Raw genomic sequence first — 22,052 nt, 5'->3', positions numbered from 1 at the left:
CCGGCCTCCACAGACACACCTCCTGAAGACCCGCTCAAAGCCCCTGCCGATCCTGCGTGGGGTTTGCCCTAGTGTTTTGCCCATTTCAATTATTATGATGTGCCAGTTGATGAGTCCTTTCGTACCTTCGTTTTATATTTTTCTAAAGATAGAACAGCAAGCGGCCGGTTCATCCTACTCCTGTTGGTCAACAACAACAGGAGCTGCCCTCGCAATTGAATCGGGAAACACGACCCCGCATTTACTTCCCCACGTTCCCACATTGCTACCTGCATTTACTCAGAGAGAGAGAGAGAGAGAGAGAGAGAGAGAGAGAGAGAGAGAGAGAGACTTCATGTTCAAGAAACCCAACAACGTAGGAAGAGAAGAACACCACACCATGTTTTCATGGCTGATTGGTGGACAGGATTGTGGTGTGAATATGAGTATGTACACTGCATTTTCTTTTGTAGAAGCCTTTTTTAGCGCCTCGGGTAATGTTAGAGACGCGAAGGTTGATTTACGAAATCAATGTACGATATAAAACGACATATTTTGAATGGATACGGTAAAGGAGCACGATCTACTCATGAACCAAAGCAAGGGTTACTTCATCAGCTTGTCAGCTTAAGACTTTTGTGCCTAGGAAATTTACTTTTGATGCGGAGACATACAGGTGGCGTAAAGAACCCGGAATTACCTTATTCGTAGAACCAAACTTCAAAAGAAAAGAGGCCGCTTGTGGACCAATCCCATCATCTACCGTCGGCACATCAAAGAAAATATATTTTATATGTAACTTTACTAGGCTATTCATATTAAAATGGGTACCAAGTCTTTCTATATATATGTGCTTGATCGATCTTTCTAGCTTATCCTCTCTCTCTCTCTCTTTCTCTCTCTCTCTCTCTCAAATAAACACCATCGTCATCCCATTCGTTAAGATGGGTAGGAGAAAATTCAGTTACATTGCAGGCTTCTCGCTTCTGATTTTCGCATTGATTATTTGTGAAGCTCATGGATCTAGAACCATTCAAGACTACAAGCTGAAGACAAAGCATCCCAAGCAGAAGTCATTCTCACCTCATCGCTTCACCGGGTGTCTTCCAAAGGGAACTCAAGTCCCACCCTCTGGTCCTTCAAAGGAGCACAATTCCCTCGGCCCGCAGAAGCTGGCGACCTACTTCTCGCCATGAACCCGAATGGCCAGATGCCGGTTCCGAGGGATCGTCATTCCTCAGTATTCATCGACTGCGCAAGAGAGATCAAGGGTTAAAGGAGTTACTCCAAGTCGCGCTTCTCTCTTGTCGATCTTCGTCCATTTCATGGTGAAAAAGGACTTGATTTTGCTCTTTCCTTTTAATCTACAGCACATGAACTTTTCAACGTGTGCAGTGGAAACATATGTAGCTTAGATGACAAGTTTGTACACAGAGGTGAACATAAACATTGCTATGCAGCTCCGCAAAGGCTCCCTTTTCATATTAGTTGTCTCAACTTAAACATCTCATTGACCATGTTCATTAAGGTGGGCAAGTTCTTATAGTAATCGAAGCATATACGGAGAGGTGATCTTTCCCTCGATATGCTTTGTCTTTTGGAAAGACCTGTCTCATCAGTTCATAGCTGGCAGAATGAAACTTCGCCATATACGGGGACTTCAGCTAATTTCCAAGCTACATCTTCAAGTATCGTCATGCATATGAAGGTGGAACTAAGAAAAAAACTCAGTCTGGCCTTGGAACATATACAAGGTTCTCCTCAGTTTACATAAGTTGGATGTTTTGTGCACGTCGGAAATTCAGATTATTGTAATAGAAATGACGATGACGAAACGAAATGTCAGATTGCTTCTTCAATTGTCCCGGTCTAGGCAACGCGTTTTGAAAATGAGCAGAATCCTAATCTGCCTCAAGTAGTGCTATTCGATATGTCGTGATGTACATGTTTTCAGAAGATCCATCTTGCAATTAACATGTTCTTGATAGGCTTGATTTGTGTTACAAGTTTTCTCGACAGGGCTCGCGAGGATGTTTATGTTATCTGTCTTCAAGATTTTCTTTTCAAAGTTCTAATTCTGTCTACCATCGTGTTGCTACTAGTCGTTGTATGTCGACACAAACCATCGTATTAGTGATTTTGACGTATAACCGCCTCCGTGCTGCCCGCCGAACCAAAACCATGCAAATAATCATCTCTCTCTCCTTTTTTAACTTCAAGAATTAATCTTTCTGCCTAAACATTTTTGTTTACGATGAATTTTTTTTATTTTTTTTTTTATAATTGATTGAAATAAGCGGAACAAATGATAATTTCTAAGAAAATAGTTTTTCAAATTATTGATTCTTCACAATACAAACCCAAATTGTTCCCAGTTCCATTGGGTTGATAAGGAGGTGGAAGGATTTGATAGATCAATATTTGCTTCAACTTCGCAACTATCGCAAAGATTATTTTGGATACGAGGAAGACCTTCTTTGTAATCCATTGGTCTACCAAGTACTTATATTAGAAGGACAAATTTTTGTCAAAGCCCATAGAATGATTTGGTGCTAATATTAGGTTTCTAAGCATAATATACTCGAAATATCAGTCACCGGTTCAATTTTAAACTTGTTATTTTAATTTCTTTCATCTATCCTCTCATATCTGCTTATTGTCGAATACATCTATCCAGAGTGTCATAACTTTTACAAATGAAAACAACAAAATTAGAAATTACAGAAACAATCCTCCTTTTTGATAATTCAAGGGCACAAGAGTGAAAATCCAAATATCTAGATGGTCATGAAATACCGTGGAAGTCTCATGAATTGATTAAGCTTGTGTTTGGCTTGTGCAAATAGCCTTAACTTAGGGCAGTATGTGCGCAGTTAATATGATGGGAATGGATTACTCCAATTCCTAAGTTGGAAAGCCCCTAGTCCTGGCAACCCATCCAACTATGCAAGCTTGGGGATTTAGAAATAATCCTTACCTTCCCTTCAATTTTCAATTTACATTTTTTAGTCTCAAACATACACTTTACGTTAGTTCAAAATCCCACAGTTTATACTTTGAGGTTTCAAAATAAACTGCACTTTATTACTTCCTCTTTTTTTTTTCTATTGTTTCTTGGACTCCAAAAGTTCAAAGCATTAGTTGTATGTTTTTCAAAGTATATGTTATAAAAGTAGACGACGATGTAACGGCCAAACTGATTTGCAACAAGATTTGACCTTGAAGCACCGATATTGCTATTTTTCAGATGTGAATGTTGAACATTGTCGCATATCAATTGGTATTTGTTAGAAAGTCCAAATCAAATTACTAATTTTTAAGTAACGGACTTGTAATGTGTACAAATAGCATGCTTATTAATAATTTCTTTCACCTGTAACTCGAGCATTACACAGCTGCACATATATTCAGGCTTCAGTTTGTCTATTTTAATACAGTATCAGCATGAAGTCTGAATCCTTCGTGCGTCATCTATTGCCTCAGTTTGCGTGTGATGCTTGTTTTTCTTTGCCATTGTTCAAATTCGAGTGCATTCTTTGCGGAATTTTATTCTTTTTTGGCTTGTGGAAGGGGACGTTAGAGATTTAAAATACTTGTCCAAAAAGTCTAAAACCTATTGTATAAACAATTAATTCAGTTCTAAACCTTTTAATTGTACAATTTTAATCCTAAAACATGTTGTATGACGGCTAATACAATCTTAAACCTTTCAATTATCCTAAATGTCTTAATTTTTTATTTAATTTAGTTCTAAATCTTTTAACGATTTGTCAATTTAGTCATTCCAAGTAATTTTGGTTGAAAATCACCAAATGACTATATTGGCAAATCATTAAAATGTTTGGAACTAAATTGACAAATCACAAAGATGTTTAAAATTGAACTTAAATAGTTATAAGGTTTAAAACTGAATTTGTGCAACCGAAAAGTTTAGCACTAAATTAGCCACCAAACAATAGATCTAGGGTTTTTGGATAATTTTTCCCTAGAGATACCCATGATTGCTTATTTTTGAAAGCCATGTGATCTCATCTTTGTATAATCTCCTTTACTAACCAAAATGGTTGTCGAAAGATGATTCGTAAATTAGAATCACGCCAAAAATGAAGGGGATATGACAGTTAAGTCGCACTAACCTGTGAGAAACGGGCCCTTTCCCTCCAGAATCCATCCAACGTCGAGACTTCTGATGGCTGCAAAATGTCAGAGTTGATCGACTTAGAAAGAGAAACGATCCATGTCAAATCTCGTTGAAACTCAGGTCAGAGAAGTTGTCAAAAACAACCGGTCACTTGCTCTTTTTTGACTTTGTGTAAGCTCTCTCCCATTTTAAAAAGAGTAGGCATGGAATGTGGGGGCATAATTTATCAGAAATTTCACCTGATAAAGTGGAGCATCCGCGCGATTGTCAAGTTTGGTAAACCTAAAAAATGGTCAAGCCGATGAACCGCACTAAGATGATGACGGAAGGATTGGATCAGATCCACCAAAAAGAACAAAATAGACACAGAAGAAAAGAGCACCTTGTCATGAACATTTAGATCGGCGAATGGGGAGGACTTCGCTTACGAACATTACCAACGCAGTACGCATCAAGCTGAACCACTCTCTATTCAATTGTACGATCTCAAACTCAGGCACGAGGAGGTTTGAACCTCGCGCAAATGTCTTGTGTTGGCCATGATTACAATTGGATTTATGAAGACAGCCAAAATTTTTGCTCAAGATATAAACCGCAAGTTGGCTGATCTCATTCTCAACTGATACTCTCTACATGTAGATCGAGGCAAAGTTAAAAAAGAAGAAAGATCCACTGGACAAGGAGCAAAAAACTTTCTTGCTGCCTCGCAGTTGATATTATATACACTACAATTCATCATACATCTATAAATTGGGCAGGCACCCAAGAATAAATAAAAGTAAATAAAGAACAGGAGGGAAGAAAAGGGAGGAGATGGTTGCCAGGGGCAAAATTGTGGCAGTTCGGTCTCTTGAAAAGGGAAAAGAAAAGATGTCTTCTTCCCTTCATACCGAGAATGTCATGGCCTTCGAACCATGAAGCAACAAAATCGAACTCATTTGGCAGTTCCGTTGTTGCAGTAAGGGCAACTTCAACAAGTCGGTGTCATGGATCCTTCAGATCTACGAGCAGCCTGACTAGAAGCCGAGGACCTCTCCGACACACGGACATTGTACTTTTCATAGACCTTCTCACGATTCTCTGACCACCAAGTCTCCGCCTGATGCTCCCCAAATCTTCTCCGGCTGCAAATGCACTCTCAAATTAATTGCCATAAACGTGGAAGACAGATGAACCAAATAGGCACATCATGAAAATAAGGAAACCGGCAATGCCAAATGCTGCACTTTTATAAATTAAATTGTGCACTTCCATCAAGTGATATAAATGTCACTATGTAGAATAGACATGTCCTAGGTTCCTGTTTTCTTTAGGACAAACTCAGTCCAGTAATAAAGCACAATGCCCACAGGATATGGTGCCTAGATGAAATGAAACGTTTTTCAGGAGGCAATGCTGCATATTACTTATGAAAAAAAAAAAGATGGCATCAGGGAACAAAAACTCCCGCAGCCAACCCAGTTAGCGCAGGAACAAAAACTCCCGCAGCCAACCCAGTTAGCGCAGCCATTGATAGACAGGTCAAGTAGTATATGATACAAGGACAAAGTGCCAATCAAACAAAGAAAATATTCATTTTGGCTAATGAGAAAAATAAACTTACGCAGAAACTAGGACAGAATGCGTCAGAACACATTCTTATGACTAATCAAAGCATCTCCTGGCTCAGGACCGTCTCAAAGATCAACTAATCAAACCAGTTTAATATTTAAATAACGAGACAAAGAAATCAGCTTATTACCTGAACCGCACTCTCTTAAGATCTCTAGTTCCATCGCGCAAGGCCACTAGGGTTATATACACACCGGGCTCATACTGTTCAATCCATTCAGCCTCAACTTGAACAATGTTACTGGTCAATGCAGAGTTCTCGGAACCAATCCCACTCTCTCCGCTTTGTGAGGGCCGAGACTCTCCACCATGAAACACCTCTGTGCCATTACCGTTAGTTGCTTGATTTCCTTGTTCGCCATTAGGAAGCCTGACATCATGGGGATCATCTGTCTTACTGGAGGCCAGAGAGCTCTGATTCTGTTGGTGCATATTGGTTTCACTGGCTGGAAATAAAGTTCCAGGAGATCGACTAAGATTTTGAATTCCAGTGGCTAAAGCAGAATCATTTGCTGCAGATGAACCCATGAAAGAGGAGATAAATGAATCTGATCTGGAATGACATTCGCTATTTGCATCAGGATGGCAAAAGCCATTAAATTCCAATCCATTTGGCAGGCATGTCTGTATCACACTCTCTGCATCATAAACACCTGGCGGAAGTCGTTCAGCCATTTCCTTCAGCTGACAAAAGGAGACAATTCTTAATAACTGTAAGTCCAAAAGTGAAAACTTAAAAACTAAGGGCCTTTGTTGAGGAAGAAAAGGCACCTGAATTTGCAGCACATGCTCATGAATGAAACAAAGAGTTACATATTTGAAAGAGGAGGTAAAATAAAGAATCAAGATTCAAGATCATAGAAAGCCATTGTTATTGATAAACTTCTTCAGGACTTTTTTACTGAAAATTTCTCTATCAGAATATTATCAGATGCTAGTGTCATAACAAATTCATATCTAAAAGAGTGGACCTGGTGCCAGACAATGGACATGCAATGCAGAGATGAGAAAGAAACCTGCGCTGTGAGTGACTTAATAACTTCTTTTGCAGCTCTGGATTTAGCTGATTCTTCTGTAGCCAGTGACATTGCTTCTTGGGCTTTCTTAGTTGATCTTTGCAGCTCTAACTCCTGATGTTCACATCTTTGTCTGAGACTCTCAACCTAACCAGATCCACTAGAGCTGTAAGACTCCTAGTTTCTTTCTAGGATATTTATCCAAGGACATAACAATATGGAGTTGACATACCTGAGAACGCAACTTAATAACTTCTTGGTTTAAAAGCTCATTTGTCTTCTTCAGACTGTCTGTTATGCTTTTGGAGAAGGATAGTCCTGATGTTGTTGGAACAGGTGTAGCAGAACGAGGTGGACTAGGCCTCCTAGAGAAAGGTGACACCGACCTAGAACTAACTCCAGACGGAGTATGAACTGGTTTTGGAGCAGAGCGTCGCAGTTCAGTTGCTGTAGACAAAACAGCATCTCTTAGCTGCAAAAATGGGGGAGCTTGTGTGGAATGAACCAAGGAAAAGGTGTCAGCCTTTCTTCCTTGTTTAGCAGCTTTACTGTCCAACTGCTTAATCAAGTCCATATTAGAAGGCACACTTGCCTTTGACAATCTTAAATCAGCCTTGTCTAATCGGTCCTTGTTTTCACCTGATAAGCGAGGCACAGAATTCCTTCGATTATTGACACTGCCTTCCAATACCTTACTCAGCTTAGCGTAACATGAGTCACACACACGATATGGTTTGCTAGGATTGGGCGCCAAGGCTGCTCTAAAAGCTTTTCTAGAACTGCATGAATGGCAATGCACAAGCCCACAATTATAGCAATTGTGCCTTTTCCGAGTAAATCCAAAAGCCTGCCTACAAGCAGCACACTGAGACTGCTCAGCACCAGAAACCCATTTGTGAAGACATATAGCTGCTGTATAGTTTGAACCACAAGATATATACTTCACATGCCTGTCCTTCAAAGCTTCAACTAGAGTTGGTGTTTTCCGATCCTCGAGATCTCCATGGCCCAACCTCCCATTAGCACCCTTGCCCCATGTATAAACTTCATTCCTTGCTGTTAACACAGCCACGTGGTATGAACCACAGGCAATTTCTTCAACAGTTTCCCCAAGGAGCTTGTCCTCTACTATGCTTGGTACCTTCCCATCAGACTGAGGATTCCCAAGCTGACCACAAACGGTACTACCCATGGTGAAAACATGCCCTGATGTAGCTAATCCAACAGTAATACTATGCCCGCAAGCAATTTTGTAAAAATTGTAGTCTATAAGAGCCGGCACACATGTGGGTTTGAGCCGTGGCTCCTTGTCTCCATGTCCTAGGCGATTTTTATCTCCATCGCCCCAAGTGAATAATTTCCCTGAAGAAACAGCGGCACTAGACTGTGTGACGATAACCTCCACAACAGCAGCAGTATGCCACACCCCACAAGCAACAGCAATTGTCCTCAACCCTCCAAGAGATTCTACTTCTCTAGGATATGAGACATTCTCCCGGTCCCCGTGACCCAAAGCACCGAAAGTCCCATCACCAAAGGTAAAAAGCTGTCCACTTGATGTTATCAGTGCGGTGTGCCAGGGCCCACAAGTTACTGAAGCAACTTGAAGTCCCTCAAGAGGACCCGAGACCCTTTTGGGTATCCAGTGGCTAACATCTGTACCATGACCAAGAAGCCCAGCATTATGTGTGCCATCACCCCACGTATAAAGTTCCCCAGTCACTGTCACAGCACAGCTGTGGAACTCACCACAGGCAACAAAGTCAACATTAGCAAAAGCCAGAGATTCAACTAAACGAGGATGTGTCACATCCCTCCCAACGCCATGGCCAAGCCGCCCCCCTGATTCTTCACCCCATGTAAACAATTCACCTTGCTTCGTAACCAAAGCAGCGTGTCGAACACCACTAGCTATGTGATGTACATCCAGAACAACATTAGATTCTAAAGGACGGGGCACAAGTACATCTGCTCTCGTCGTCACAAAACTAGAATTTTTACTGGCATCCACCCTGACAATGCTATCACATATCACCTCACCCCAAATGTACACATCACCTAAAGCATCACAATCATCAGGTGCAGAACCATGACTTGATGTGCTGGGTGCACTAGAAACACTAACTCGAAAAACATCTGAATTAGATCCTTTTACTTGCATGTTTGTGTTGTCTGATGCTACATGTGATCGGTCAAAATGGAAAGAATTCTCGGTATGGAAAGTCTTTGGAGAAGAATTTGGATTTGAACTCAAAGAAACATCAGGAGAACTGATATCTTGTGTAGCACTGGCAGAACTGTCACTCTGACTATTTGATGTCAAATCTCTACTGTCCTGAAATAGTTAAGAGCAAAAAATATGTCATTGACAAAAAGCATTGACAACCACTCGTGTCCTAAAACAGACTTCCACCCATAGACAGTCACTTATGTCTCACAGCAGAATAAAATACCTATCAACATGGCAAAACCACTTATCCCACATGCAATTAATCCCTGTTCTTTGCATTGTAACAAATATTATGTACCTATCACCAGATGCTGTATAAAAACATTGCTAGTTCTCACTGATAAGCATATTTGTAGTTAACATAACCATTGGCCAAAGCAGGAAAGATTTTAAGAAAAAGTGACATTCAAATGAATTTCCAGATAGGAGGAATTACATCAAGATAGAGACTGCCATCACCCCGTCCATCAATTTTTGAGCGTCCTCCCTGACCAGTGGAGATCAGCGCTTTGAGGCCTGCAATCCACACCTCAGCCTCAACTTTGTCCTTGCAGATCTGGAGAAAATTTAAATCTCACATGCATAAAGCAAAAACAAAACTCACTTCAAATTGAAAATAAAGAAAAGTTCTTTGCATCTTAGTGAAAATCTCAAGTTTCTGTCACTAACCAGATCAAGCGACCGTTTCCCGTTTTTGTAAATAAGAGAGAAGGATAAATAGTCCTTCTCTGGTCGCAGATAACGTCGAAATACAGCCTGACATAGACAGAATAAATTGAAGACTTTAATGATAGCATACATGGTAAGTGTATTTAGTCAAGGCAACGCTATCTTTTCCTGAATACTGACATGAACATAATTATCAGGGAGAGAATAAAATGTTATCAAAAGCAAGAAACAGAATCTCACAGTTCTCTGTCCAGGAATAATTCTTGAAACAGATGCTAATTTCAAACTTTTCTCACCGCTACTTGATACCCAGATCAATGATGATTCATCCTGAAATTCACAGTAAAGCAGTGGGCAAGTTAGTAGCATAACACTATTAGCGAGGAAACATAGCACTGAGGTACCAACCAATAGCGTCACCAGAAAATCTGCTTGTTCAGTTCATTTATCTTCTGTCTGAAATTGGTTTTCCATGATTAAAATCTTCAAGTTTCAATGTACAAAAACATAATGTTGCTTCATAGACTAGGGTAACCTTTGTGAGAAATCTTCAGAGGAAACCAAATTTACTTTTAAAATCTTCCAAAAAAAAAAAGGCAGAATAAACCTAACTAGGAATTACCTAAAAGCTAGGTAGATTTCTAGCAAATAGAATAAGACAGACTGCTAGGGAAATGTTTGCCCAACTGAGATTTTATCGCTCCAAATGATGTTATGAAACCATAGGACAGACTGCTAGAGATAAGCAATTACATGTAACAGCATTATCTTGTAAAGAATGAAATCCTCTAGTTTCATTCAATAATACAGTCAAATTATTCACATAAGTGACTGCATGCATCAATTTTTAGACTCTTCCTCTCTGCAGCAAAGGAAAACCAATAAAGAAGCAATGTATCATTCAATGGTTTAAATCACCCATGCATTTAATTGAAGGAAAACCAGATTCATTTGTAAGGAACTTTCTCCCCTAGGTCTCTCTCGATAACTGTTGCGTTTGTGAAAAAACATCATCTGAATAATCTTTTAAAAGCTTACAATGGACTACATTAATAGATTTATTAGTAACACTCACACTAGATAGTCTGAATGGGCAGAATTTAGGCTTTCCTTTTCGACCATACTTCAGCAGTTGAGCACCTTTTTTCAAAGCAATTAATGCCTGCAAAAGGGAGGGAGCGTCATTTATGCTTGAGCAAGAGAGAATAATAAAACCAGTTGGAAGGGAAACTGGAAAAGCTAGTTGGATTTAAGCTGGAACATTCATATGGCTTCATCCATGTCCAGCAGACAATCACTGAACAAGTTTCAAGATAGACAGCAGCTTAGGTTTCCTATTACAGAGGAACATTTTTCATCTAAATATTGTCTTCATAAATATAAATAGGCATGGAGAGCTTGATGCATCAAAAGACTAATAATATGATCCGATAATAATTCACAGCATTAAAGTAAAACAAGCATAATGATCATACTTCTGTAGTTTTCCCATAACCCATTTATGACCAACATGCTTGCGTAAAATCTATTGGAATTAAATTGCCTGTATGAACTAACTGACTCAAGCAGAGCGTTATGCCATTTGTGGTACTTAATGCACTATTGTTTATGGAAGTGCATGTAAATTTACATGTTGCCATCCCTCAGCTTAGATTTTGCTAAACTTTTTATCTAGCCCTTCCAAACTTAAGCTTCCATGTCTACTCCAACCTGTATCAATCATTGATTAATTCTGACATAGGTTGTTATCGAGTATCTTATTTTACCACCTACTATTTATTGAAGCATATTAAAAAATTAAAAATCCCAGATAATGGGCTATCCTTCCTGATTTGCCAGCCAACTGCCTTTAAGTAAAGAAGCTTCTGTAAACCTGACTGTTTATTAATCCGTTTCTAAAAATCTCTCTCCAAAAAGATTTGGTAAAGGCCATATTATCTTCCATCACAAGCATTTGTAACGAAAACTTAGATCGACCGTAACAATTGAAAAGGCTATGGGAGAGTAACAATCCCATAAGCTAATGCAATAGGAACAGGACTTCAATCCCACTCGCAATCCTAGTGCATGAGTCCACTGCAAATTAAGGATTTATCAGAGAGCAAAAGAAGTAGCGAAGAGTGAACCCTCTTTGTCCACTGTGTTAACTGGCACAGCCTAGCACTCAAACACGCAGAACCCTTTGTTGAAACCCTTTCATCTCTCTCAGCAACCATAGTTGAAGTGTTACAATACAGACTAGCAGCAAGCATATACGAGGCTTTGTCAAGACAGCATGTAGGCACCAGTATAATTGCCTCAAAGCTTCCACGAAGAAGGCAGAGGAACTTTGAGGCTCCTTGCCGCTCACCATCCCCCGTTGCCCCCCCCCACGCGAAAAAACCATAAAAAGAAAAAGAGAAATGACTCAGGCTCTTGTTTATCACAATAAAAGAGAATGAAATGTTGATTACGCCTTTTGAGAATGAAGAACAGAATTCATTTTCCTTTCACTAGGTCTACAGTCGTAACCACACCTCAGAATATTCATTTCCCCTATCTTCCAATTCCTTGGTGTTTGGAGCAGCTGCTCCAGTCAATAATCAGTGAAGATATCCACCTCTCACAGATACCAGATTCTATTCAATACAATCTGTACTTGTATAGCCTTTCTCAGCTGAGGACAAGGGCCACAGTAAGTCCAGAGCTTGCAAGCACATCCAGAATTAAATGAAATCTACCAGCCCAAAGCCTCAAATTCGTAATCGACTACGTAAACATCTCAACGGGAACAGCGAAGGAAAAAGACTGCCAGCTCGACGCACGTCCCAGCATATCTCAGAAAGAAAGAGAGGCGTGCGAGAGAGAGAGAGAGGACCTGCTCAACGTCACGGTCGGCATTCCCGTAGCTAGCAAGATCTGCCATTCCATGTATGAGTTTCACCGGAAATCCACCGCCCTCTCCGATCTCTCACCGGACGCCCGGACATCATATACCTCTCGACGACGTCAACACTACCATCAACGACCCCTTCTCTTCACGCCACCACCGCCAATGCAATGTTCTATCTCCCCCCAACTTCCGGCAGGCACCGCAGCGGAAAACACCAGAGAGAGCTCCCGCCCTGCGCCCCCCAGCGAAGAGATCTGCGCCCCTCCCCCGAAAAAATCGAACCACCTCGACCTCTCTCGAAGTCAATAATGATCACGGTCCGAACTCCGCAGGCACGGGAGCCCGCCTCCGAATGCGAATACGGCCTCGGGCTCGGCACCGGCCGCCGGAGAATTCGCCGTCCAGGGGGGCCGAGATCGCCGGGAAGGACTCGAGCTCCGGCGCCGGAGAACGCGACGGAGGCGAGGGGGCAGAGAGAGAGGGAGAGAGAGAGGAGTTTTTCAAAGACTGTAAAAGGAAGTACAAGTGGTCAAAGAGAGGAAAAAAGCGAGAGAAAATCGGGAAAAGTATGCTGAGAGATGAAATCGCTTCTAGCTAGATTTCCGAGAAAGAGAAAGAGAGGAAAAAAAGCAACCAAAAAAGGGGAAAAAAGAGAAAAAGGAAAATAAATAAATAAATGATTCCCATCTGGAAGACATTTCCCTGCCACAGTCCCCAACCAAATCAAACCCTTTAAGAAAGTGGAAAATAATTTAGATTCCGTTCACTTCTAGAAGAATAATTAATTCGTAAACATTTTTTTTTTAAAATAATCTTATATATCATTTGAAATAATTAATCTAAAAATATTATCACTATTATTATAAGTAATTATTATTAAAAGATATTTTTTAAATCAGTTATTTTTTGTAGTGCTAACGGAGCCTTATTAAATATTGAATTTCCTTTTCCTCTCCGTACATACATACACATATACATATATACACATTTAATTCTCCCAATGTAATAAAGAGGGTGCGTACGTTTGGCGTTAATGGGGGCACGTCGTGACTCGGGTGGGCCGTGCTCGGGAAGCCCACGACAGAACCAGTCGCGAAAGGGAGCGCTGTCCCTGCGAAATGACGCCTCTGCCCCCGACGCCCCCCTGACCTGACGTGCTCGTCAGAGAGAAGCGGCGGAAGAAGTAGTAGCGTACTTTGCCCCCGCCCGCAAACGCGTACAGCGTAATACATTCTCCCTTCCCGGCGTCATTCTCCATTTAATTTGATTAATATATCCAAAGTCAAAGACCATTAAAAGTCCAACACACCAAAAAAAAAAATATATATATATATATATATATATATATATATATACATACACGTATATACACACACATATACTGTTAAAAATCTCGAACTGCTCTTTCCGGGCCAATTTTCGCATTATCAATGTTACATTTATCGAAAATTAATTCTCATTTCATGAAAAATTAGGTATTGTAATAGATCTTTGAAACTTGGAGGCGCTTTTAAAGTGCAAAATCAGTGAATTTCAATATATATTTCAATTGAAGATTTGGTTGATTTGGGATTTTTTTTTGGGATAAGAAAATCTTAGTTTGAGCTAATTATGACATGAATATACTAGATCTATATTTATTTTTTTTGAAGAAAAATGATATAAATGGTTTATGAACTTTAGCTCAATAGGTAACATGGTCTTTGAACTTTTAATTTATCTATTGTTATCTTTGAACTTTAACCTATTCTGCGATCTCTAAACTTTTAATTTGTTAAATGTAGTCCATGAATTTTTTAAACATTTTCGATTTAGTCCATAAATTATATTAAAATATTTAATTTAGTCCATATACTTGAATTAATAAAATGACAACATTGAACATTTTCATTTAGTTTATGGATTAACTTGAACATGTATCAAAAGTTAGGGATCACATTTAATAGATTAAAAGTTTAAGGACCTACTATACATTGGACTAAAGTTTATAGACGGCATTGAACAACTTAAAAGTTCGTGAATTACATCGCACATTAAGCCAAAATTCAGAAAATTATTTATGATGTTATACTTTTTTTTTTTTTGGTAAAGAGAGGAAAGCTGAAATAGAGTAAAGACATTATACATTTTTTTCGTGATATATATAAATTTGAGATTTTTAAAAAAGTAGTCCAAATATGTGGTTTTGGGGGCAAAAGTGAGGCGGTTCGGATCCCGTGCACCCACGCGGTCCGAAGAACGTGAGGCGCCCAGTCATCGGATTCATGACCGCCGGGAAGAAGCGAAGCGGGAGACATGGGGATGTGATGGGATTTTGGTTTTTGGGTTTCCATTGCGAGTTCCGGGGCGGGAGAGAGAGCCCCACGTTGGTGGCGCGACCCAAGACAAAAAGTCTCACGTTGTTGGGCAATTCGCAGTTTTGCATCAAAAGACAAAACAAAGAGCGTGGGTCAATCGAGGCCAAAGAATGTCGCTTTAAGACGCAGCACCCCCGGCATCCATGCGCCCCCCCGTCGTTTGCTCTTTCATTCCCTTCGAATCGTCCGTCTCCGAGAGCAAGCACGGAACCGTGGGGAATGCGGATTCACCGCCCTCGTCCTAAAGCCCGATCTCACCCCGGCCCGCCCGGATTCGATGTCGGAATTTCTCCATTGAGCTCATGCTGGCGGGCTCGTGTCCCCCCCGGCTCGGGTCGGCTCAAACGGGGCTCCGGATCTCGTGGCTAGACTGGGCCTGGTGGGGCCCAACGGGCCATCTCATCTACTAGCGAGGCCGGCCACGACGGTCCGGTCCGGGCCGGGCCGGGCCTCGATCTCGCGTCCCTGTGGCCGCCGCGATTGGGCCCGACCGAGGCAGGCCCGTCCCGTCCGTCCCTACGGTGCGGCCTCCCGCAGTGGATCCCCCGTTATAATCCATCGGCGCTGCGTCCTTCCCCAGCTCGGGAAATCGAAAGGGGGAAAAAAATCATGAGGGCAAAACAGTCGCAGCAGCAACAGCAGCGTTTTCCCTCAGAAGCTCGCGACCTAGGGTTTTAACTCGAGCCCAATCCCCGAGCTCGCGCGAGCGACAGCAGATCTCCCCGCTCCTCCTCCCCCGTCGCTCTCTCTCTCCCCCTCCCTCCCTCCCTCCCTCCCTCCTCGATTTCCTCCGCCGTTCGCCGTCGCGGATTCTCTCCGGCCCCGCCGTCGTCCGCTGCTCTCGTTCGGTCGTTCTCTGCTGAGATTCGGAGGATGGGGGACAATTACTGGAACCGGCAGCAGCCCGTGGTCCCTTCTCCTGGACTGCTCAAGCGGCCCCGTCTCGAATACGGTAACCCCTCCAGTTCCCGCGTGTTTCGTTCGCCGCTGCGTTGTTGCTGTTGTTTTAGGGATTTTTTTTCGAGCTTTTATCGCGCGTGGCTATGCTCGATCGAATGGTTTTGCGATTTCGGGGAATGCTGTGTTTCTCGTATTAGTCCAGTGGCTCTTTGCGGAATTTGCTCTGCACCGAGTAGTCTCCGGACTTTCGGTGTCGTTCGCCTGGAACTTGGCCTTGCTTTGTGTTTCTTGATTGTTTGCGAGTGGCGGTTCTGTCTGGAGTCTGGGCAGTGAAATATAATTACTGGGCATTGCAAAAAGTTGTCAATTTGTGGGCGGAAAGGCAGTGCTTTGTGGTATTTCGTCTTCTTATGTTGGTTTAGCTTCCCATGGCTAATTTGTGCTCTGGATCTGTCGCAGTAAAATAACTCTAATAGTGAATTGCACAAAATCTTGCGGTAATGCGCTCTTTTGGCAGTGTCTTACATGCACAGCTATGAAAGGCCCTGCATTCACTTTTTTTTTTTAGACATGCCAGTTTGTGCTAGAATTGTAGGTAATCGGCCATATTACGAATGGTCATGATGCATATCACCTCATACCATCAATTTCATCCATGTGGTAGTTTTTTCCATAATAATTCTATGCTTGTTGTTTGATTTATTTTCACTTGACAAAACTTTGTGTAAATATTTGAGGTTCTTCAAGAGAGAGCAAGAGATAAAATACTCAAAAGTTATATCTTTACTCATAAACTTAACAAAAGATTACACTAGATGACTCTATATGTTGAGCATCAGAGACGCTAACAAAACCATAATTTCCTTATTTATGACACCTACTACTATTTATGACACCTACTACATAGTGATTGATATCCATAAATATACTTCAACACTCTGCCTTAAGCTGGAGCATCCAGCTTGCTTATGACAGGTGCAAGTTTCTTTCATAGTCTGAAACTAAAGCATTATGTAAGTTGGACCTTACACTAGACAAGGGATGTGCATAATTAGACCAGATTTAAGACAGTGACGACTTCGTAACTTGCACCTTATACGTCAAATTGAATAACTTACAGTAACACCTATCTTGACTAAAGCTTTAAAGAAACAAACCGAGATTAGAAAATTGAAACCTTTATCTTTCTCACACAACCACGGCAAAACATGTGAGAACTGGACACTATCAATCATGGCAACGTAAACTGCATCATTCCCTGGCATATTTGTTTTGGCTGCTCAATGGAAGTATGCTGGACTCCTGGTGACTTTGCTCATCGATGAAACTCGCAATCAAAAGTGAGTCTAGCATTGGATAAATCCACATCAGGTTTTGAAATTTCAGAAGACCTAAAATAGGTGATTCTGTTAAGGATGAGTTGCTGCTGGATAGGGCCCTTTTTCTTTGACTTTTTTTTTTCTCTAATAAGTGAGAAATTTATGTTAAGGAAACAATGAGCACACAAATCAAACCAAACCAAATTTGTGAAATTCGACCAAAAAAGGGGAAAACATCAGAGGATAACGAAGGAGTTGAAAACAGCTGCTGGTATAGAAGAGTTGACAGAACCCTGGAATGGAGAATAGAGGGACTTGGCTGGTGCTGGCCACCATCAAGATATAGAGATGAGTACAGAGTTTGACTTTGGACAATTTCACACTTCACAATCAACAAAGAAGAAAATAGATGAACAGAGAACTTAGCCTCAGAACTGGCTTGATGAAGATGACAGAGAACGATGGCCAAGGAACAATGTTGACTAAGGATGGTGCTGTGCTCGAAGACAACTGGAGTATATCTACAGGCAGAGAATGATGATGCTGCTTTTGAAGACAAGTAGGTGTGGCTGTTCTTGAGGGTGACAACTGAGCGAATTGGGCAGACCCTAATAGGACTTTCGACTAATGGAGGAATGAAGGACAGCTTGCTACTATGGTTCTCAGCTTGTGAGACAGCAAGGCACAACTCCCCCTAGCAATGAGCAAAGATTGGAAGGAAGCTCAATGGGTTGACAGAGAAGAAGATGCTGATGTCGCCGGTGATGGGAAGGGAACAAAGAACATGGTGGTTGCAACAGAGACAATGATTGAGATGACAAAGCTCAGAAAAGACAATAGCTGGCCTGCTTGCTGACTTGATAGAGAAGACAACAAAAAACCCTTTTCTTTTTCCTGTTTTTGATATAAGATTGATGGCATGAAGAAAGATAAAACTAGGGTTGTGATTGGGGTCCTTCTCTCTTGGTGGCTTTGATACCATCTAAATATCCTAGGATCTTCAACAGAAAGGGAGAGAAAAAATACTGAAAAGCTGCATAATCGAATAAAAGAGATATAAGAAGGCTCTATTCATAGAGCGTAAGAGACTCTTAACAAAAATGCTGACTAATTCTCATAAATATTTTTCAACACTTGGGATGCTCGTACTGTCTCTGACTAATAAGGGTTTCTCCTTCCCTCTCCCACTCAATGTATCTCCTCTCCATCTTGCTCAAGTGATCATTAATGAAAGATGCATTGCTAGTTGATGAATTATGCCACTATGGTTATTGGTCTGTTTGTATAATTGGTTGATTAGTTGGAATCTTGGACATTTTGATACCTTTCTTCTTTAAGTGTCAACGCTATTGTATTTTTATGTGCACACAAAATCCTGAGATGGCTCCATAAGGACAGCTTATGCAGTTTTTTTAATCCAAAAATGAGAGAAACAGAGAGATACAAGGAAGTGAGAAAAGTGAGTAATTAGTTCATCCTTGAAGGATTCACAAAGCTGGATTAGTTCATTGATGGTAAAATGTCTTCTTTTCAAATGTAGCATGCATGACGTCAATTAGGAATGGCAGTACAATCTGTATGCACTCTGGCAGGTTTGATGATAACTTGCTAATCTTATGTTTTTGCTTTTTTTCCCTTTGATTAAATTTTGAAACATCTTCCTAGTTTCAAATTTTAAAACATTTGAGTGGATCAAACAGCGACATTGGGGTAGCTATGTACACTGCATGATCTATTGTTGTCTCTTATTACACTTGTTATAATCACTAATGAATGATGACCTGAGTTTTATTGAAGACTGCAGTACCCGTTTTATTTGGCAATTTACACTTTGCTACGATTCCTCATGCATTCTGGTTTGATGGTTTTTGTGATGAGTTGGGGCTTTGTAGCATGTTGTCATGTAGACCTCTAGTTGGTCATCAATGTCTCATATCTTTACTTTCAGCACTAAATGAGCTAATATTCCATGATAGTTTGATTCAAGAAAATAGAGCAATGTCTACTTTACAAGTTGATCTTACTCCTAATCTGGCAAGCATAAGTGTGCATCTTTTAGGCATTCATCTAATGCGGTTGGCAATGCCAAGCTTGTCGCTCGTCTCCCCCAGTATGAATTTGCTTTGAAAACTCTGTTCGAAATTGTTCTTAAGGAAGATACAGTATATCAAAGGATAAATGGGGGTAATATAAACAAGAGGGGTCAGTGTACATGTTTATGCACATCCTCTCGCTTCAGTAGCATCTGTTCATCCACTTCAACTGTTAGACTGTGCCACTTTGCACCTGACCATATCAGCTTGTTTCCTTGCCAGAATTTTATAGTGCAGTTCGATAGTTGTTTGATTTGTAAGCTAGATATACAAAAAAGTTATTAAAAAATTTTTTTCTTTATTTCTGTATGAGCAAACCAAAAGTAAAATTTCTTTTTGTGATCAGATATCCCTCCTCCAGGCATGCCTGCTGGTCCTGAGATGCAAAACTATCTACAACGTGATGATGATCCTAATGGACCTCGGGCTGTGAAGGACACCAAGACAATAGGATCAGCATATGACCGATATCTCCAGAGCTCAGTAGGCCTCCCTATCATGAACTTGTCATGGTTATGTTTTTTCTGGTCTATTTACATTGGGTTTGCTAAGGGCGTTATCTAAATACTTTTGAAGCAAATGTCTTCGCACACTCCTGGAGAAGCTAGTGCATATGGCAGCGTTGGAATGGTACGAACAATTGGTGGTGGAATGCCAGGTGCTCCGGTTGCTGATCCTTCTATGATGAGCCGTCCTGGGCCTATCACTCCGGAAATGGCACCAAATGGTCGAAATGCTGGTTTTGGTGGTCCACACCCAATGGAAGCCATGGGAAGGCCAGGCCGTGAAACGGTTCCTTTGCCTCCAGATGCTTCCAGCACTCTGTATGTTGAAGGACTTCCTCCTGACAGTACAAAGAGGGAGGTTGCTCGTATCCTTTTGATGTCTAACAGTGGTTGTAGTTGGGAATATATCGTCCTTTTGTGAAATTTTCAACCCAATTGGAAGTTAGATAACAAGTCTTTGCTTTTTCAAATTTCTTAATTCACCTTTAGATATATTTCGGCCTTTTGTGGGGTATAAAGAAGTGAGACTTGTGATTAAGGAGTCGAAGCATGTAAGTCCAACTTAACTTATTCAGTATTTCTTTATATTTTCTGTGCTATTCTGACTTTTTCTTATGTTACTTTGGAACTTGCATTGCAGCGTGGAGGAGATCCTCTAATCCTTTGTTTTGTGGATTTTGTAAATCCAGCTTGTGCAGCCACTGCTTTGAGTGCCTTGCAAGGTGATAAACTACTTTTAAGCTCTTCCTCTGTTTTTTGGATATGAAAAAAAGGTAAAGAAAGCACACAAAACAAAGGAATAGAAAGAGACAAAGAAATTTAAGTAAAATAATATCTGGCATACTTAGTGCTATTTTTTATTTATTTTTTTGTTGAGACATGACTCTGCTTTTTACTGAAGATTTCACTTTGCATTCTATTTTTCATGATCTGTTCTTCCCTTCCTAACCACTGGAGTTTGTGTTTGGTAGTGGTGTTGGGAAGAGGGACCATTTTTAGTATGATATTTGCTGTCCATGGCTTTGGAAAGGTTAGTTTGGCATCTTTGTATGAATGGGGGAATAGAATAGGAAGACTGGACTTGAATTAAATTCCAGATTATCTTTGAAGTGAATGACAAGAGATTTTAGAAGTACACCACAATAATATGTATGAATAGTGTGGCGATGGAGTGGGGATTACTTACACTAGGGGGAGGGGTCACTGTTCTTTCAGATGATGTGATAATCCCATTGGGATGTGCCATTTTATCTTGAAAGAACACCACTAAACATGGGACAAAGAAAATTGCCCCTTCCTATCAATTAAACACCTCGTTAGTGATTACATATTTTCTCAATTGTTATATTTCTATTTAAAGTACCTCTGCAAATGTCTTTTTCTTAAGAAACATTTTACACTTGTGAAATGACATGAGTATTTGGTTGATTGTTTTCTCAGGCTACAAAATGGACGAGCATGATCCAGATTCCGCTTACCTGCGTCTGCAATTTTCTCGGTACCCAGGGCCAAGGTCAGGTGCTGGACCACGTGGGAGGAGGTGATGGGTGAGACCAAGTTTGATGGGGTGTGGTCTTCTGCACTTTACTGGTACCCATCAAGTTTGCTCTTGCGCTGGGGTTTGCATTTCCATGGTTCAGCACGTTGGTCTATGTGCTAATCAGATTGCTCTCTTCTTCCCTTAATGAGTGCTTGAGGTGCAGGATATATCTACGGGATGCTGTCAAGATTGTAGTGGTGATGCCGAATGAGTATGTGAGATACGGCTGACTATGACTGTTAATCTCATCATTCTATGAAGGGGTAGTGTTGTATAATTGTCTTTAGATTGAAAGCTTTCTAAATTTGACTCTTCCTCTGGTAGCATTTTTATTTTCTGGATATTTCTTAAGTTCTATTGAGGAAATGGTGGGAGAGAACCCAATTTTGATTTGTCGCAGCACACGTTAATTTTATGTTACTGTCTGAATCCTTGTGAATGATTTCGGAGATGATGCTGGGACCAGTGCAGGCAAGCCTTGTTTACCCGGTCTTGTTTTTGTTTTAGCTTCTCTTTCTGATATTATTATCAAACTTACATAAAGATTGCCCTCACAATTTTGCCGTGAGTTGACGATGGAAAGAGAGACCTGGGTCATCTCGGGTGTATAATTTTGCGGTATTCATTTTCATGACATTTGGTTTAGCGGTAGCATATTCATGCCCGCTTCGGTCATCCTCATCCGATGGTTTTCTTGAAGCTGAATTCATCATCATCATTACCTCGTTCCTCCAAAACGTCGAGATCAATCTTGCATATCTGGTGCGGCATCCTGATAATCGTGTTCATTCCCTTCCTTGCGTCGTGTTAATCCATAGG

At 40.9% G+C, this 22,052-nt stretch overlaps 2 protein-coding genes across 2 annotated transcripts; one reads left to right on the top strand and one right to left on the bottom strand.

Annotated features, from left to right (window-relative positions):
- Nucleotides 1-4,708: 4,708 nt before the first annotated feature.
- Nucleotides 4,709-13,102, bottom strand: LOC104449612 (PH, RCC1 and FYVE domains-containing protein 1). The gene is made up of 9 exons (XM_010063832.3): nucleotides 12,504-13,102; nucleotides 10,722-10,808; nucleotides 9,887-9,976; nucleotides 9,647-9,733; nucleotides 9,414-9,533; nucleotides 6,980-9,082; nucleotides 6,748-6,894; nucleotides 5,862-6,415; nucleotides 4,709-5,244 (listed from the first exon to the last, which is right to left on the bottom strand). The coding sequence occupies exons 1-9, from the start codon at nucleotides 12,549-12,551 to the stop codon at nucleotides 5,091-5,093; spliced, it is 3,390 nt and encodes a 1,129-aa protein (XP_010062134.2). The 5' UTR covers nucleotides 12,552-13,102; the 3' UTR covers nucleotides 4,709-5,090.
- Nucleotides 13,103-15,459: 2,357 nt separating this feature from the next.
- LOC104449611 (RNA-binding protein 2) lies at nucleotides 15,460-21,718 on the top strand. Its single transcript, XM_010063831.3, has 6 exons — nucleotides 15,460-15,827; nucleotides 19,534-19,670; nucleotides 19,764-20,058; nucleotides 20,183-20,244; nucleotides 20,334-20,415; nucleotides 21,134-21,718. The coding sequence occupies exons 1-6, from the start codon at nucleotides 15,749-15,751 to the stop codon at nucleotides 21,235-21,237; spliced, it is 759 nt and encodes a 252-aa protein (XP_010062133.2). The 5' UTR covers nucleotides 15,460-15,748; the 3' UTR covers nucleotides 21,238-21,718.
- Nucleotides 21,719-22,052: the final 334 nt, after the last annotated feature.

The sequence above is a fragment of the Eucalyptus grandis genome, chromosome 6 (genome assembly GCF_016545825.1).
Source record: "Eucalyptus grandis isolate ANBG69807.140 chromosome 6, ASM1654582v1, whole genome shotgun sequence".
In the NCBI taxonomy this organism is placed as follows: domain Eukaryota; kingdom Viridiplantae; phylum Streptophyta; class Magnoliopsida; order Myrtales; family Myrtaceae; genus Eucalyptus; species Eucalyptus grandis.
The sequence above is the reverse complement of the archived record's forward strand: the minus strand, read 5'-3'. Positions and strand labels throughout refer to the sequence as shown.